Genomic DNA, 17189 nt, shown 5'->3' on the forward strand with positions numbered 1-17189 from the left:
GCAGGAGTAGGGGTATTATCTCTCCGGAAAGCCCCGAACCTGGATAAACCACCGCGTGCTATTACCCTATCCCGTCCCGGATCGTCCACGACAGCCTTACCCTCACCTCATTAGCCATCCCATGGCATATGCCGTCAGGGTACCCCCTATATGAAAACAACGACAAGCTAAGTACTGCCATGCTGTCGCAGATTCTTTCTCTCATCACCGTGGGTGCATGGAATGATATCATCAAGTTTTTTTCTAATGTTTGAAATTTAAAAAGTTTTATCTCCAAAACCGTTAATTCGATTGATGGTCTGTTTTCACCATTGACTTTGTCGCTGCGAGATCTTCGAAACTAGATCCCATGTTGATATGTTTCGACATTTTTTTCGGTCCGTACTTGCCACTTTTGTTCATTCACTTGCCATATTATCAACCACTTACTTGTCTGGCAAAAAATAGCTTAATTGCCATATATTTTTTATGTTGTTCATGTACTAAGCTTGTGGGTGCTTATAAATCCAGTTGCCACAATATTTTGATGTTGTTCCTGTACTAAGCTTGTCGGTGCTTATAAATCCAGCTGCCACAATATTTTGATGTGCTTGTCATTTTTAATTCTACCTAGTTGTCATGTTGTCTCATAAAACCTGTCTGTGGTTATATAATCCAGTTGCCACAAATGTTTTGTCGTGCTTGTCATTTTTATTCTACCTAGTTACCATATTGTCTCACAATGCTTGCCAGTTATTGTAAAAATTAGTTGCCGTGGTGTTTTGTTGTACTTACGAGTCTTAACTCTACCTAGTTGTCATGTTGTATCATGAAAAGCTTGTCGATTGTTCTAAAACCTAGCTGTTATGGTGTTTTGTTGTATTCGTCAATTTAATTCTATTCAGTTGTCTCATATAAGCTTGTCACTTGTTGTAAAAATTAGTTGTCACATTATTTTGTAGCCCTTGCCATTCAAATTCTAACCAGCGACCGGTTATTTTGTAAAGCTAAATTATGCATGTACCTGATTGTGTACTGTAGCAGGTTGAAAATAAAAATATATTTTCAAGCAAATGAGTAGTACTAGTAAGCACGGCAGCAAATGCCCTCTTCTTCGTGGCACCACCTACCCCAGTGCTCTTTCCTATAGCAGTTTAGGGTGTGTTTGATTGGAGGGATATCCTCCCAGGGACAGGGATAACCACTTTTTTCTGTGGTTGCCATGCGTTTGGATCTGAGGCGAGGAGGGACAGAGTCAACCAGATGCTGGGAATATTCCCAGAAAAAAGGGATGTGGCCAACCGCCAAAAACGGGCGGGCGGTGGCAACCATCCTGGGGCAGCCGACGCGGGAGGGCGGGAGGCGGCCGGCGCGGCCGGTGCGGGAGGGCGGCCGGCGCAGGAGGCGGTCGGCGCGGGCGCCGCGGGAGCTGGCCGGTTATCCATCCTCCCAACCACCCTAGCCAAACAAAAAAAAAGATAACCCTACCCTTACACCCAAACAAAAAAAAGGCTATCCCCAGCCACCTGGTGATGGTTCAATCAGATGGTTCGACCTCCTGTCGCCTCACCAACCCACGATACAATCACCCCCGACCCTGTCGCCCCCTTCTCTCCCGAGAAGCCGAGTCCCGATCGCATCTGTGTCAACCATCGCCGCATGTGCTCCCCATCCCGCTCTAAACTCCTCGTGATCCACTCCTTTGTGCTGCCTGGATCCAGCGTAGGGGATGTCTTCCAGTTTCATCCCATCCAAGGGAGAAATATAAGAGGGAGAGAGGATGGAGCACAGCGGCGGTGCCGGCCTAAGCGCCGCTCGAGCGCCGGTCGCCGCTTCTACTTCCAAGCGAGGCACCGATCTACCATGCCCGGGTGACGCGATGACGCCAGCCCAACCCGATCCGATGGCCCCCTCTCCGCCATCTCCGTCGGGGAACAACACGTAGTTCGCACATCAAGCAGGACGGTGGCGGCATGGCTCCGGGAGGCGGGGAACGGCGTGGAAACAATGGACGACGAGGCGAGGCGGATCAGATCAGGATCGAGCGCAGTGGTGCGTAGTGGAGGGTGCCGGCGACGGTGCTCCACGGCCATGGCGGCTCGGCCTCCTGGGAATAAGAAACGAGGGAGAGAGGGGGTGAGATGGAGAGAAGAGAAGCAGAGGAGGGCGACACAGATTCCTTCTTCTGGTCCGGCGGCAGCTCCCGTCGGCTGATCCAGGTATGTGCCCCGATTCCTCTCCTCCCTGTAAAAACAGATCGAGCAGCGGCTCTCCCAATCCGATCGGTAGCAGGACGGCGGCGGCATGGCTCTCGGAGGCGGGGAACGGCGTGGAAACAGCGGACGATGAGGCGAAGCAGATCAGGGTCGAGCGCGGCGGTGCGTGGCAATCTCTATCTTCCCTTCCAAGGGCGTGCAGGATTACATGCTTGCCTCGATCTCCATCCTCCCATCTAAGGGAGTGCATCCTGCAAGCGCATGATTTAACTCCTCCAACGACACCAAATTTGACAAGGGAATTATGTCTGATATGTGTACGGCTACCCAGCAATTTCCCCATGTGAAGCATCATCAGCAATTTCCCCATGCGATGCATCATTAGCTATTTCCCCATGTCTTCATCAGCTGAAACAGGCGATTGTTCGGTCTTTAACGAGAAGGCTCCAACATGTCAACAGACATTAGTTGACTTTGACTTTTGCTTCCTCTGCAACTTTGCTGCTGGGTACACTGCATGGCTCATCCTCTTCTTCTTCCTCAGCTACTTTCATAAATAGTCCAAGTTTTTCCAACATGCTGCCAGAACCGGGAAGAAAACTGGGCATGCCATCCTGGGAATGATCAGGACTGTCTCATCAACAGAACTCATAATATGTTTTGTGGTGACTGTACCAAGCATTTCTAGGTCCTTGGGCTGGACGTTGTCATGAATTTCTACAATTCTCTCCATCTGCATCAGGTTTAGACAAACTTTTAGCAATAAGACAAGCACCCATGAGTATCGGGGTACATGTTCAGTAGACATAACAACTTTTCTGGTGACTTTATCATCTAATGTTCATATGCAATTTTTGGAACAGTGAATAGACGCCTGATAGGTTTGTCATCTGTTCTGAGTGTTCATAATATGTAAAACGATTCAATTTTACTATGAATTTTCTTGAGTACTCTATGTTGCAATCTTAACGTCCAAAGAAAGTCGTACCATTCTCCCAAAACGGCCAAAGAACCCGCATGCTTGCTGCTATTTTTGTCTTTATTGAAGTAGGATTATATGTCATTTTGCTAAGGATTAAGAAGACAATCATAAGCATTTATAAGCACGTCCTAGCTCCAACTTTTCCACCACAAGCCAATTTCTAAACATCCATCTCACTGTCCCCATCTACTAGCCATTATATGTCATATTCTTATTTGTGATGTCTAAAATATATCTTTTCTGTTGGTGCTAATCTACTAGGTCTATTTTGAGGTTCTGCATTCAATGCTAAGCCACTGAAGTTTGTTTGTGAATTTTAGTTCACAGTAACAAGGCTGGTGTCCTATGGAAAAACTTTCAGGTTTCAGTCTTCTGTTTAGGTGTTATGAAAACATATAGATTATTGTCTGATGCATACCCCCCCCCCCCCCCCCCCCCCCCCCCCATAGAATACACATATAGGTCAATCCAAACGGTACATGCCAAGTTTTGAAATTGTGTTTAACATGAGAATAGTTCTTTGAGTCTCGTTACTTTTATGCCTACCAGTCTTGCCTACAATACTACTTGCAGGATGGAGGAGTGTGAATGATTTCACTAATTTGGATCTAAATAGGAATTATGGGTCATTGATTCCTGAGCTTTTTTTCCATTGTGTGTGTTTGTCATATTAAAATGGGTTTAGCTGGATACAAAGGAATAGCCCCTGAGTTTGCATCGAATTAAGCTGCCTGGTTCCCAATTTGTCTTTGTTTTGTTCGTCCATGATCATTTTTAAGCTTTGGGTCATGCAGGTCTTAGCCGCAGTTTGATGACCATCATGCACTTCCCCGGCTAATCCATGTACCACTTGCTTTATCTGTACTATTAAAGGGGTATCGAACATCGTGATGGGTCGACCTCCTCCCGTTCTGACGAATTGTAATCCTTAAAAGCATTTATCTGTTATTGCCACTATTAAAGAGAAAAAAACATTTATCGTAATCTTTAATCTGACGAATTGTACTGCTTATGCAGATTCATCCTGTTACAAGGGCATAACCCACTCGGTAAACAAGAGAATCAAGAAGGAAGAACTTTTGTGCTGGTATCGAATGTCGTGATGGTCGACCTCCTCACGTTCTGATGAATTGTAATCCTTAAAAACATTTATCTGTTCTTGCCACTATTAAAGAGCAAAAAACATTTATCGTAATCCTTAATCTGACGAATTGTACTTCTTATGCAGATTCATCCTGTTACAAGGGTATAACCCACTGGGTAAAGAAGAGAATCAAGAAGGAAGAATTTGTGTGCTCTCTCTGTGAGGTAATCTATTTTAATGCGAGCGCTGATTTTATTGCTTCTCCAATAGAGGTGTGGTTTGAGAAGCACTATCTTATACACATTTGTCCAGTTCAACCTTTTGACCATTTGTAATGCATGGTGAGAAACAACACGTAGCGCTCTATGATTTATACTTGTATCCCATTAGTAAATCCTGTAGGGAAAAGGTATTGTAAGTTTGGGTAGTTTCATGTGATGTCGAGAAGCAAAATTGGTTGACCACATCCCAAATATTCGTATTTCTACCCTTTTTTGTTAGTGCAAAGAACTATATTAATGAAGTTTACCAGATATTATTTTTGCTTGAAATAGAGTTAGTCATGTTGCTGATCATAATGTATCCTTGTAATTCCCTCGGATTACTGAGAGTGTATCTACCTTCATGCTTTGGACTCTGAATCATTTCAGTGGCATTACATAGAGCATGACCCAGGGAACAGGACACTATCAGTTTCATTGTGCATGCCTACATTCAGTAGTAGCCACTAGGACACTAGCATGTTTCACTATGTTGATTAAAACTAACATTAGTTCAAGTATGAATGAATGTATTTTTATCGATTTTATTATGTTGCAAACATCTTGTGGATGCGCACGAGTTGATAATACAGTTCTATAACACAAGAAAATCATACTGATGCAACTTCTGCTATTTATTCTCGATGAAGTTTTTATGTGGATAAATATGCCAACTGTGCTCTCTAGCATATCTCTTAAGGTGTCAGGATGTTTGTTGTCAACTGGTAACCTAGAGCACTAGAGAGAAACACTTGTTGTTTTTCGTAATGAAAAGAGAGATCTCCTCTGGCTGCTTGGAAAAAACTAAATAGAAAAGATAAATTGCGACTACAGTTCAATAGAAGAGGGCACACAATCTACGGTAAAAGAGGACACATAACCAGAAGGATTGTGTTTGGTGGCTTTCTCTTACTATAATGGCATTTGTTTCTTTGAATAGCATGGTACTCTATATTGTTAGGTTAAACCTGGTGGCACTCAATAATTTAAGCATACATTTGAAGAGTTTCTAAATTTTGTACAGAGGAGCGGAGATGATCTATTTGATATTCCAACATTTACCAAGTAGGCTCCATTTGTAAATGTTTACCAATTAGTAGGTCGTTTTTTTATACTATGCTTGGAGTCATAATAGAGTGATAAGGTAAAAGATTCATTTTATACAATTACTATGTATGATTATTTTTGTACTATTTCATAGCTTTTGTATTACTTTTCAGATTTTAGGCTTTGCTAAAATGACAGGAATGGAAGCTAGGTTATGAGACAAATCACCGGTGCTTGGCAAAAGATAAGATGATTCCCAGCAAGTGATCGACAACCTTCTTTGACCGATCATTTTCTTTATTATCATCATGCAACTGAAAGACTGAAATTGCAGTGGCATGCATACTGTCGTTTTGTTAGTAGTGCAGAAGGCAAGAAACAAATGCACCCAGAGAATGTTTGACAATGGTTGGTGCTCCCTGTTTTTTTCTCTTGTTGATTGGTGCTCTTTTCAAATCCACTCCAAATTGTTGATTAATTTTTGGGATGTTAGTTAATGTGTAGCTCCTGCCATTGTTCTCTTTATGTTTGATGAAGAATGTGGTTGTCCTTTGGCTGACAACATTTCACTTCAGATTCAAAAGACAGATTATGTATATTTGAGTTTTGGCTAAATTTCAGACAATAGTAGTATGATGGTAATTTTAGTTTCTTTACATTGGGCTAGATTTAGAATATGTGAGATAACTTTCATATCTGATGGTGGAGAGATCACTTTAGAAGTTGTTAGGTGATTCCCTTGATCATAGTGTCGTGTATTATGTCTGTGTTATATGTTGGATTAATATGGCAAGGTTCTCAGTTCTAAAATGTGATATTTTCATGATGCGAGTATGCTGAAGACTAGCACACATTTGCCTACATGAGTGGCTGGTTTGCTGAAATTTTATCCTTAAAAAATATGAGCCGTTTATAAAACTGGTCTTGAATGCCTAAATTAACTAGAATGGACATTACGATTATGTCTATACACACATGATATAATTTGTCCTTCTATTTACAAAACATGATGTTGTATAGTGCAATTTTGGCAAAGAAAATCTTAATTAACTGAGTAGCATATGAAATTTGTGTGAGATACCTAATTAAAAAATCATCATAATAGTGCTCTACCCAACATAAAATTATAAAATACAATTTGTTGTCAAGCAAAATCATAATGGTGCTCCACTCAACATAAAAATGAAAATATAATTTGTTATGCGTCAATTTTTGTTAAATGCATCAGGAATTATTGTTTTTCCCGTGGCAACGCACGGGCATTTAACTAGTAGTACTACAATACTTTGCATAGTGCTCCCTCCCAAAATGAGTGTCGCAAATTTATAACTAAATTAGTATAAATTTTATATTAAGTCAGCGACACTTATTCTGGGACGGAGGGAGTAAATGTTAGAAGAAAAAGAAAAGCATTGTACCAACTGTCTATTGCCAGCTACATGCGCGCATTGCCCCGAAAGGAATCGTGTGGGCTGTGCATCCTACGCTACTTAGATTTTCCCTACAAAGAATACTCCTTTGATTTCGTTGCATCCCAATCCCATCTTTTGCCGGCTTGATGTGCTGGTGTGCAGGCTTCGGTTTTTTAACATCGAGCCAGGCCGGGCTTGCGGATGCGTGCCACCCGCCGGCGGCGAACAGCCGAACACAACCCAACGCCCGCCTTGAGCAGCGGCGAGGCGAGACGCTCTTCTGTATCCACATGCGATGGTGCGAGGGACTGCGCAGACATTCCTGGCCATCGGCTTGTTCCTGCGCCGGCCCGCCGTGCGGGGTTAAGCCGCGCCTCGTCCACCATGTGCCACCAACCATGGCAGTGGCACCACCGTCGTCGCCTAGCGCCGCACGCGTGATGCGGGCTATGGGTGGGGTGGTGGCCGCTTTTCCATGTGGAAGCTGGAAGCCAACTACTCCAATTACAGTTATTAGGTAGGCCTTCTCCTCCCGTCTCCCATATCCCAAACTTTCCCCCCATTTCCTCAGCCCTATCCGTCGCCCCGTGCCCTCCGCACACATTTGATTGGTTAAATCAAGGGTTTCTCTCGTCCAGGCTTCCGATCCTTCCGACCTATCAAGACTAGCAGGTACTGTCACACACATTTCAGTAGCTACTGTATGCTGTGTTTGGGCTGTTTATCTTGGAGATCTGGAGTCAACGTTCGTTGTCCCAGTGCATTTTTGTCTTGCCTAACTCATCGCTCTGATTCACACTCTCTTTGTACTACTGTACCACGCCGATATTTCCAGACCTTGTTTAAATAGGTTGTAATACATGTGATCTGATTGGAGACCTGGTCAGAAATCGTCTGTTTTGTTCGCATTCTCCTTAGGCCTTGTTTGGCATAAGGCCTCGTTTGGTAGGAAGGGATTGAGGGGGTTTTGAGGGGAGGGGATTTCAGAGGATTTGGTGAATCCCCCTCTTCACCCAATCCCCTCAGGCCTCGTTTGGTTAAGGGGGATTGGGGAGGTTTTGAGAGGAAAATCCCGGGAGGGACCAAAAACCCCACAGATCCTCGGGCGTCCATTTGGTAGGAGGGGTTTGCTTAGCCCAATCCCTTCCGTTCCCCTTCAATCCCTTCCTATCCATGTGTTTCAAAACCCTCCTCGGGGGACTAGTGAGAAAAACCCCGGGGATTTGAGAGGATTGGGTGAAACAAAGGGATTCACCCAATCCCCTGAAATCCCTCCCTCTTAAAACCTCCCCAATCCCCCTTAACCAAACGAGGCCTCAAATCCACTTGAAACCCCTCAAACCCCTCCAATCACAATCTTCTCTATAAGAATCAAACGTTTGGTAGGCAGGGAATGCAATATTGTGAAACGTCTAAAAATGTAATCTTTTATCAAGAAGAGTTTGCTACAAAATTATAAAGGTCTTCAAATAAAAATTTGAACTGCTACAGGGCATAATTTTCCACATCATATTAAAACAAATGTAATTTTTCCAACATCATGTTAAGACATGACAACTAAAAAGTTATCACTGGTAACAAAATCACAACATTACATGTATCGATAGCCTGACACGAGCTGGTCTGTAAAACAGGAAAGAGCACATGAGTTCTGAAAATCAATACTAGTACGTTTAGTGCAGGACTTCCCTCTTCAAGAACAACAGGGTGGCAAACACTCTCCAACAGCTAATTACTACTGTTACAATTCCGACATTCCAAGTTCATCGGAGTAGTAGATTGCTTGTTAGAATGGTTCTTGGGACGATGCACCTGCTGGAACTAAATAACAGATTCACTATGTAATGAATCTTGGTCAACTGTTCTGGTTCTGCCTGGCTGACATGTTAGCCATGTCTTCAGCAGTCACTGGCTTATGCATCTGCACGAACAGGAAGCTCGAGTTAGGACAATATGATAAAAATTCAGAAGCTCTTTCAGTAGATACTACTGTAAGCTCAGCACAAGTAGGTCCAGGAACAACACATTACAGAACCAATCAATCAAACAATAATATTCAATTTGCAAAGCAGTGTCCATTGAACAGTCATGACGAGAATGTGGAACTTGAAATGCAGAATTACTAACATAATCAAACTCACCAAGCAATTAGTACAAGTTAATTCATTCTATGGGAATAGCTCATATTGACTTCATCAATGTCTTATGCACCTTACCCTGACTAACATGGTCAACAGTCATGTACCAAATATTTTAGGGATGGAAGCCAAACAGTAGAGAAGCATGCCAACTCATCTGCTAAAAGTAGATCAGACAGATTCCGTAAAAGGAAAAGAAAAACAGTTTCAATTTGTGTTCAATCAGTTTCTCTGACCGACATGTTGGGTCGGGTCTGTTTGACTTCCATCAGTACAGTAGTATAGCAGAAATACCAGGCAGCCTAAGATTTACCAGATAAGGAATGAAGGTTTTCCATCACAGAGAGAAAAACATGTTCACGCATTAGATTCTTCTATTGAGCTAATAAAACCTAACTGCAATTAGGGATTGTTGTGGGGTGCAAGGTAATGATTATACACCAATCCTGTATGAAAAATCTTATGCAAGCGGAAACACTGATCATTTTAAAGGAAATTACTGACAATCGACATGTTTAACCACAGAAATGCAACCCAACTCTTCCAGTCAAGAAAGCTTACAGTGGCGGGCAAGATAAAACAGACCTGATATAAGCACAAAACAAATCAATTGTGCAGTACCCTAGTGAAATAGACATGACCAGAAACTGAGGTGCTGAATCGAAACACTGCATAGATTTTACTGGCAGCTCTCCTCTCAAGAACACTGGTGCCCAGCTGTCCGGCCTCATGTACACTGGTGCTGGTTCGTCCCTATTTCATGGAGTCCCGTGAGCTTAGCTCTTCTGCTAACGACGGGGCGCCGGCCGGCGGTGCGGAGCGCGGACGGACGGAGGCGGACGAGGCGTCGATCGATCCTATATGTACAGATGGGGAACGCGCTAGGGTGCGCCGGGTTGGGCGAGCGGCTGGCGGCGGCAGCGAGGGACGGCGACGCGACGGACACCTGGACAAGCGGAGGACCAGACCGATCCGTCCGTCGGATTCCGCAGCACCCACCGCGGAATCGACGGATCGAACGCAGATCGCCAAAATCGGGACAGGAGGGGGAGGAGGGGAGGGGCGAGAATGACTTACGACCGGGGAAAAATCCAGTTGGGGTCGCCGGAGGAGTTTGCCGGCGTCGAGGGGTTGGGCGGCAGGGTGTCGAGGAGGAGTCAGACGGCGGCGGCGGTGGCTGGCAGCATGTAGAGGAGGGGTCGTGTGACGGATCCACGAGGCCACCCTCGAGGGTTCTGAAGCGCGTGGAAAGCGAGGGATCGGAGGGGTAAGAGAGGGATTGGGCCGAGGAAACCCCGCACACCAAACGGGCCCTCGGGGTTTTGCGAGGTGTGGGGCCCACGCGAGGGAAATCCACTGAAATCCCTCCTAATCCCTCCTAACCAAACGAGGCCTAAGTGGTTTTCAAGCCCCCAAGGCATCGTTTGGTAGAAGTGGATTCAGGAGGTTTCGAGAGAAAAATCCCCGGAAGGGCCATAAACTCCATAGAACCTCGGACGTCCATTTAGTAAGAGGGGTTTGCTTAGCCGAATCCCCTCCGTTCCCCTTCAATCCCTTCCTATCCATGTGTTTCAGGATCCTCCTCGAGGGACTGGTGGAAGCAAAGCCTCGAGGATTTGAGAGGATTGGGTGGAAGGAAGGGATTCACCAAACCCCCTCAAATCCCCTCCTCCCCAAACCTCCCCAATCCACTTCTACCAAACAAAGCCCAAGGAGGTGGGGATTCTAGGGGATTTGGTGAATCCCTCTCTTCCACCCAATCCTCTTGAATCCCCATTGCACGAGTTCCACTAGCCCTCCCTCGATGCTTCAAAACCACTTGATTTGAGGTGGATTTGAGTGGATTGAAGGGGTTTGCTCACCACAAACCCTGTCCGCCAAATGGACATGCAGGGAATCGTGGGTTTTTTGGCCCCCTCGGGGATAATCCCCTAGAAACCTCCCCAAACCTTGCGCACCAAACAAGGCCTTAGTGAGGTGCGATGTTTGGGTCACTTTACACTGCTAGTCAGCAATCGTCCCGTCAAACCCTTAAGTTCTGAATGAAGGAATTTAACACTAAATCACTCAATTTCAAAGAAGATTGGAGAGCTCAAACTAAGGTTCTATTGCTTATGAAAGGGGAAAGTAGGTTTAGCTCGCCACTGACGGCTAGGGTTTACACCCGACACAAATCAAGATAGTCCCAAAATGACAAGGAGGGTTGGCTTTATAGCCATTACAACTCAGTGAAAGAAGAAGAAAAGCAAAACCGATCACATGCTTTATCGGAAACTTGTACAGTACTAGCCGTTAGATCGAAGATCGAGGGACGAGGACAGTCATCGCTGGCGAACCGGTATCTTCCAAGGCGAGCCATCGGATGACAGATCAATGCCTCATGTGAATTCCGGCACGCAGGAACCTGGGAATTAACTGTAGTTCTTTAGAAATGATGTTTCCGTCACCGTATTCTATATTCTAAAAGAAAAAATCCGACCCTTGAGGGAAGAAACCCGCTCTGGTTGGCAGGCAGCCCCAACCCTAGGGGTCTTTACCACCGTGCTGCACGTTCTGTCAGTGCATACACTTATGAAGTGCTATAATATTTCTCCAGTTCGGTGAAAACATTGCAACAAGCCATCTAGTTTAATGGGCTTGGAAAAGGTAGTCTTAGATGGATATGCAAGACCTGATGGAGACTATCAAAAGTGTTCACAGTATGAAGTGTGTCAAACATATCAAGTGTGACTATGAAAGATCACTAGTTGATTTTATACTGTAGTACTAGTTTATGTTGGATATGTGGTCTACAGCTTACTTGATCCTCTGTGGCAAGCAAGTTTCTGAATATTAAGTAGTTGTGCAATATTTATTTGTATGTTGCAACTGGTTATCCACCCCATACTACAAACACTTAATCGTTATGTTGTACAGGAATATTCCTTGATTACATGGCTACTGTATCAGCAGTCAGTGCTGTAGGATGGGTTGTTTCTCCTATTATTAGAAGGATGGTTTCTTTGGTGCAGTCCTATATGTCAAGCCAGTACAATTGGAAATCTGGGATATTATCTGATCTCAAGAATTTGGAGGCCACTTTAATGGATATACTGCTCGTAGTTGGAGCAGCTGAAAGGCAACATGTAGTGGACATAAATCAGATGTTGTTATTGCAGCAGATGAAAGATGCAGTCTCTGATGCAGAAGATGTCTTGGATGAGTTTGATTATATGCTTTTAAAAGAAAAGGTTGAGCCAAAAGGCCTGCTCAGACGCATAGGCTCCTCTTCTCTTTCTGTTGGTATGCGTCTGGTTAACATTGACAAGTTCAGCTCAAATTTGCGGAAGGTCCTCAAAAGCTTGGAAAGGGTCAGAGCTTCTGCAGAGATGTTTGTCCGGGTGATGGCATTGGAGGGTTTTAACCCCATTCAGTCTCTAGAGTGTGTCCCAGCAAGAATTACCGGATCCCTTTTGCATGAAGATGCGATTTTTGGGAGAGAAAAGGAGATAGATGAACTCGTGGGTCAGCTGCTGTATATATCCGATAAATCTTTGCTGAGTATTCACCAGAAGTTAAGGACAGAGGTGCACACTATTGTTGGTGTTGGGGGCATTGGCAAAACTACTCTGGCCCAGCTGATCTATAATGATGACCGCATCGTGGATTCTTTTGACGTGAGAATGTGGGTTAGTGTTTCCAATAACTTTGACAAAACTAGAATTACCAAAGAGATCATAGCATACACAACTGGTGGTGAGAATGCTGAATTGGCCAATTTTAATTTTAGCAAGCTCCAGGAAGAACTTAGATGGAGACTTCGTTGCAAGAGGTTTCTCTTAGTGTTGGATGATGTGTGGTATGATGAGAAATATGGAGAACACATCAACAAAGAAAGGTGGATGGACATAATAGCTCCTATTAAGGAAATGTTTACAAGGCCAGGAAGTATGACGGGAAGCAAGATTCTAGTGACAACCCGAACAGAATTGGTTGCAAAAATGCTGGATTCTAGAAGCTTGTTCATTTTAGAAGGTCTGGGAAGGGATGATAGTTGGTCGCTATTCAGGCGATGTGCATTTGGCAGCAGGAAGCCAGAAGGTTATCCAGAGTTGAAGCAGTTAGGCTACCAAATTGTTCAAAAACTTAAAGGCTCACCTCTAGCTCTAAAGGTTGTTGGTGGTCATTTAAATGGAAAATACAGTGATGCAGAGTGGGAGGATGTTCTTCAAAAAGATGTCCTCAATCCAAATGATATTTTAACTATCTTACACTTGAGTTATGAAAGTTTGCCGGAACACCTACAGCAGTGTTTTGCATATTGTAGTTTATTCTCAAAGGGTTACCGTATTGATTCAAAGAGATTGATCCGGATGTGGATAGCTCAGGGCCTTGTTCATCTAGAAGGAAATAACAGTAGAAGTTTGGAAGATATTGGAAGGGGCTATTTCAATGATCTGTTAGCTCGATCATTTTTCCAAGTGCTCCGTTGTGGAGATCAAACATATTACGTTATGCATGATTCACTGAATGACCTCGCACTTCATGTTTCCAATGGGGAATGCTTCAGGGTTGACCATGGCAGCGTTGGGGAGTTTCCTCATTACATTAGGCATTTGTCTGTGTCTGCTGAACAACTGGGAGATCTTGTGAACTATGATGGTCTCCGGAGATTGCGTACATTTATGATTCTGAATGATTCTTGGTTCTGCTCCAAAGTCTGTTTAAGTCATGATATACTCAATAAACTCAAGAGTGTGCGGGTACTTGATGTAAGCGGGTGCTGCTTTGGAAGCTTTCCTGAAGCTGTCAATGATCTGATCCACCTGCGTTATCTAGCCATTCAACGCACTTATTACCCACTGCCTACAACAATCTCCAGACTCAATCATCTACAGTCATTGTTTGTGTTGTATCATTCATGTTACTCTGCGAGGATATCTTGCTCAAACAAGAGGAAACAACTGAAATATTTGAGGAGGGAAGTGAACACTACTGGAGGTCATTTCAGGCTTCCTGAAAGCATTAGCAGGCTCATTAACTTGGTGCATGTTGATGTAGAGAAGGCTTACACTCTCATGTTATCAGGTGTGTTTCAGCTTCCCTGTGTCGAGGGTTCTGGAGAATTCCTTGTCAATAAGAAGGAGCAAAGTTTGGTACAACTGAAGGATCTAAACAAGATTAGGGGAGAGCTTTCTGTTAAGTTTCTGGAGAATGTAAAAAACAGGGAGGAGGCTGCAAAGTCTCATCTAGACTTGAAGGAGCACATCTCTAAGTTGGAGCTAGAATGGGGATCATGTGATGGTGCTCATGATATGGACAAGGGCTTTGAGGTGCTTGATGTATTAAAGCCGCACCGCAATCTTGATGAGCTAACTATCAGTGGGTACCCAGGTGTCAAGTCTCCTTCTTGGCTAGAGTCTGATTGGCTGAGAAGATTGAAATTGATCTGTCTACGAGATTGTAATAGATGGGAGGTCCTTCCACCTTTAGGGGATCTCCCCTTACTCAGAACTCTTGAAGTGCGGCGAATGGAAGAACTAAAAGCACTCGGTCAGGAGTTCTTTGGTCATGCTGGATTCCCTTCTTTGGAAAGATTGCTTCTGGAACGCCTACCTAAATTGGAGTGGTGTCTTGTGGACAATGATAAAGTGTTGCAGAATCTCAGACACCTCTCTGTTGCTGGCTGTCCACGGCTCAGATCATATCCTACCCATCCTCGTACACTCAGACATATAGCTGTTCTTGACCAAGAAAGAATCCAAGTTAAGGCTCAGATGGATAGTCTTGATTTATCAAGATCGTTTTGTAGGCTGGTATCAAGCTCCTTACATGTCTTGCATGCTCATCACCTAGAGTGTATAGAAGATATGGACATCTATGTGAACCATTCAGTAGACACGTCCACCACAGTGTTTAGCAATCTGAAATCACTCAAACAGTTGCAAATATGTGGCATCAACCGGGCAAATACCCCCTCTGTAATTACTACATTGTGGGGTGAGAATGGGGCCACCGTACTTCCTTCATCACTTCGATTCCTCGAGTTAAGACGGTGCTACCTGCAACCATCCTCTTTTTCCAAGTTATTGAAGAATCTCCCGTCACTTGTTACACTACACTTAATAGAATGTGACACTGTTGAGATACCGGGTTTACCGGTAAGCTTGCACCTATTGAGGATGCTGAAACAGTTGTACATATATAAATGTGATTGGATATCATCTTTTGAGGGATCAGAAGCACTGTTGTCCCTTGAAGAGATGAAGATAGACCAATGTTATGATCTGGAATATGTACCGTACTTGGATGACATGCCATGTCTTCAGAAACTACATTTGTCCCGGTGCCCTCAAGTTATGCGACTGTCTAAAGCAGTCCACCAAACAACACTGAAAGAGCTGGTTGTAAGATCTTGCGATGGGCTATCATCTCTGCGAAAATTGTGTGACCTTGTTTCACTTGTGAAGCTGACGATTACTGATTGTTCTGATTTATTGTGGCTTCCTGATATGACTGGTTTTTATTCGCTCCGGGTTCTCTCCATTGACCGGTGCCCCCGGCTGAGGTCACTGCCACGGAGTGGTCTTCCTGTATCACTTGAAACATTTTTCCTGTCTAGATGTCATCAAGCACTGGAGGAGCAGTTTCAGCGGAAGGAAGGTCCAGATTGGAACAAGTTTGCCGCCCTTCCAGGATGCAAATGGGAAGCTGGTAGGCGGTAAATATTCAGGGCTTGTTGTCAGGTACTCGTACTTGCTAAGAGGAGTTGTAGTGATAAGAAACCCAAAGGCAGAAGATGTACGACTGTCAACATTTATTCATTCCATCCTTATTATTACTTTTATTTTCAAGTTAAAGTTACTTTCTGTAACCCCTCATACTATATAAGGGGCAGTAACTAGACGAGATGTATCGATCAACTATTCAGCCAAATATTGATCATTATCAATACAGTAGTATAACTTTACATACAACATTTACACAAGTTCCTCACCGTTCTTCATGATTTCATACTTTTCCCCATTTTCTTGTTTTTGATCCACCTCAAATCCATGTCTGATCCATCAGAGGTCTTGACACTTGTCCTTTTTTTCTCTATCCCGAGTCCGATTTCACATATGCTTTTTTTCCTTGGGTAATGCCTTATTTTTGGATAAGCAAACTTCAATATTTTGCCTGATCCGACTTCTGCTTGTCATGGATCCCTGGACATAATTTTTTTGCTTACTGAACTTGCTAGGATAAAGCTGTGAGCTAAGTGCAATCATGCAAACCAATTTGGTTTGATGGTCCAATCAGCTTGACATTACAGTCAAGCTAAACTGCACTTTAGAGTCAAAAATGAAAGCTTGCTGGCTCCAACACTGGACATCATTGCACCCCGATTCTGTCAGATGAGTGTTATCAACTTGTCATCATCCTTTTATTCATGTAAATATCCATCGCTTTGAGGAGATTTTGGAGTTTACTAGAGGACTGAAACTTCTGTACTGCGTTTCTGTGGAAGTTGATAGAGCAACATTAACTCCAGTCTCCACAAATGGACTCCAGTTTCTCTAAAAACAAATGAAGTACATTTCCTAATTCCTTAGATTAAGCAACTCGACCGTACGTACTGTTTGGCAATTTTGTTTACAATTTCCATCAGCAATTCATCTGGCTGATTCTGCAGCCAAACTCATTGGATCCGAATATAACTACAGTTGACGAATGATGCCTTTGGCCTTTGCCATTGGGTTATGGTACCTGGATCTAGGGAAGTTGTTCTTTCTCGTCTGGTTACTGCTGGTGCGACCGTGCGAGTCCAAATAACTAAATAAGCTTTGGTTCATTTGGATTGTTATATGAATTATCGGCTCTGTTCGTCCGCTCTGCAATTCAGTTAGCAGTGTGTCCACCATGGCCTATCTCTGATCGAAGTCCAGTGTCACTGTCAGTTTATCACTTTCACTCAAAACTAGGGTGTGATGCATTTTTTTTTCAGATTTTTTCTTGAAGAAAAATCCTCTATTATAGTATAATTATTTAAAAGGACTTCCGTCTCGTTTTATATATGTAAGCAAAACCCTCCATCAGAGTACAATTGCAG

General features: G+C 43.7%; 1 protein-coding gene and 1 long non-coding RNA gene across 4 annotated transcripts; both read left to right on the forward strand.

Moving 5' to 3' along the window:
• The first annotated feature begins 1531 nt into the window (after positions 1-1531).
• On the forward strand, positions 1532-6210 carry LOC123411217. 3 transcript variants are annotated; one of them, XR_006613203.1, is made up of 6 exons: positions 1532-2198; positions 2272-2357; positions 3972-4098; positions 4195-4309; positions 4406-4485; positions 5767-6210. It is a non-coding gene; the product is annotated as an uncharacterized LOC123411217 (long non-coding RNA). The 3 variants fall into 3 exon arrangements; XR_006613205.1 differs by lacking the exon at positions 2272-2357 and having other exon boundaries at positions 1538-2198; XR_006613204.1 differs by lacking the exons at positions 1532-2198; positions 2272-2357 and having other exon boundaries at positions 3635-4098; positions 5742-6210.
• Positions 6211-7126: 916 nt separating this feature from the next.
• On the forward strand, positions 7127-16071 carry LOC123409269 (putative disease resistance protein RGA3). Its single transcript, XM_045102216.1, has 3 exons — positions 7127-7497; positions 7603-7652; positions 12035-16071. Exons 1-3 carry the CDS (start codon positions 7127-7129, stop codon positions 15820-15822), a joined length of 4209 nt encoding a protein of 1402 aa, XP_044958151.1. The 3' UTR covers positions 15823-16071.
• The last annotated feature ends 1118 nt before the right edge of the window (positions 16072-17189 follow it).

The sequence above is a fragment of the Hordeum vulgare genome, chromosome 7H (assembly GCF_904849725.1).
Source record: "Hordeum vulgare subsp. vulgare chromosome 7H, MorexV3_pseudomolecules_assembly, whole genome shotgun sequence".
Taxonomy (NCBI): domain Eukaryota; kingdom Viridiplantae; phylum Streptophyta; class Magnoliopsida; order Poales; family Poaceae; genus Hordeum; species Hordeum vulgare.